We start from the raw sequence: 1,413 nt of genomic DNA on the forward strand, positions 1-1,413 counted from the left end.
AGATGTGGATAAGAGACAGTATATATTCACGTTCTACTATCATTTCTTTCCATTCAATTACAGTTTCATAAATTAATGATTAAAATTGTTATTTTGTAGGTTGATTTGTTGAGAATGAAGACTGAGTTTTACAACTTACACTCGAAGAGAGTGCACGATTACATCAAGGAGGAATGCAAAGACGACTTCGTCCAAGTACTTCTTGGAATTGTGAAAACTATATAGTTTTTGCCAGAGTTTAATTTAAAATAATTATATAGAATTATACCACATAATAGCTAAATAGATTCTGTGGACACCATTATATATTTTGAGGGATTTTAAGTGAGTCAAATTATTGTAGAACGCGCGATTCCTAACAAAAAGTCATTCAGTTGATAATGATGAATTTATTTATCCATACACGGATCATTGGTTGAATGTCTCCCAAGAAGACGGGATCGTATATTGCCTAATATTATATCAACATTGTTCTTCTTAGTTCATTACAAATCATGGGCATTGATAATCGCAGCTAAACTATACACAGTTGATTTTTGTTTTGGGCTAATATAGAAAAAAAATAAGGAGGTTTTTTTCTGTGTCATAACACCAGGTAAATGACAATTACTGCTTCATTGCCTCTTAGAATGGCATCATTCATCCTCAACCCGACCTCTCTCGCTGCTTTTCGGAAGTTACTCAGCAACACTATGACTTTTAGCTTCTTGGGCGCACAAAAGAACTATATACAAATACTTTATTATTATTAATATTATTATTATTATTATTATTATTATTATCATCATCATCATCATCATTATTATATAAAATTGTTGACTTATTACTAACATATCTTTAAATATTATGGTGCACGTGGTTAACTGTTTAGTATTTCTCATTAATTAGGCAAATACTGAGAACTGGCTTCCTTTTGCACGGTTTAACTCTATGACTATATATTTTACTTTAAGTAAACGACTAATTATTTGTTTACACATTTGTGTAGACCTACTGTAGTAAAACGTTTTAAATATTACCTAGAAATTACATTTTATATTTAATTACTGTTAAGGCCAACTCAGACAGCGTAGTACGACGCAGATCGACGTGATTCATCGTCAGGGACAGTCTTGAGCCGTCGTGAGAAATATTAGGCATTTTTCGTTTTGACTACGCGGCCAGTCTACTACGAACTAATAGAGCGTAACAGACATCTGCGCATGCTCACAAACCTTACTGGCTAAATCGGCGTTGTGATAGCTTCCGCGACAACCCCAAATTCTGAATTTAGCGTAGTGGCGACTACCCTAATATTGACAAATCAGATAACCGGATTCTTTGGCAAACTGCTGGTAATTTTTTTGTTGGGGGTTGCAATTTTCATCGCATCCGCGATCGAGCATTGTTCGTTCAATAATGAATTAATTATTA

At 33.6% G+C, this 1,413-nt stretch overlaps 1 protein-coding gene across 1 annotated transcript in view; it reads left to right on the top strand.

The window, feature by feature from the left end:
• The window catches only part of LOC117118271 (annexin A13-like), a 19,115-nt gene extending 17,702 nt beyond the window's left edge, over positions 1-1,413 (top strand). The window contains exon 15 of the mRNA XM_033262821.1: positions 100-1,413. Within this exon, the coding sequence (XP_033118712.1) occupies positions 100-225 (126 nt within the window). The 3' untranslated portion in view covers positions 226-1,413. The remainder of the gene's footprint in view (positions 1-99) is intronic.

Source organism: Anneissia japonica, unplaced genomic scaffold (assembly GCF_011630105.1).
Source record: "Anneissia japonica isolate Jap-2015-1 unplaced genomic scaffold, ASM1163010v1 scaffold288059_len961885_cov194, whole genome shotgun sequence".
NCBI lineage: Eukaryota > Metazoa > Echinodermata > Crinoidea > Comatulida > Comatulidae > Anneissia > Anneissia japonica.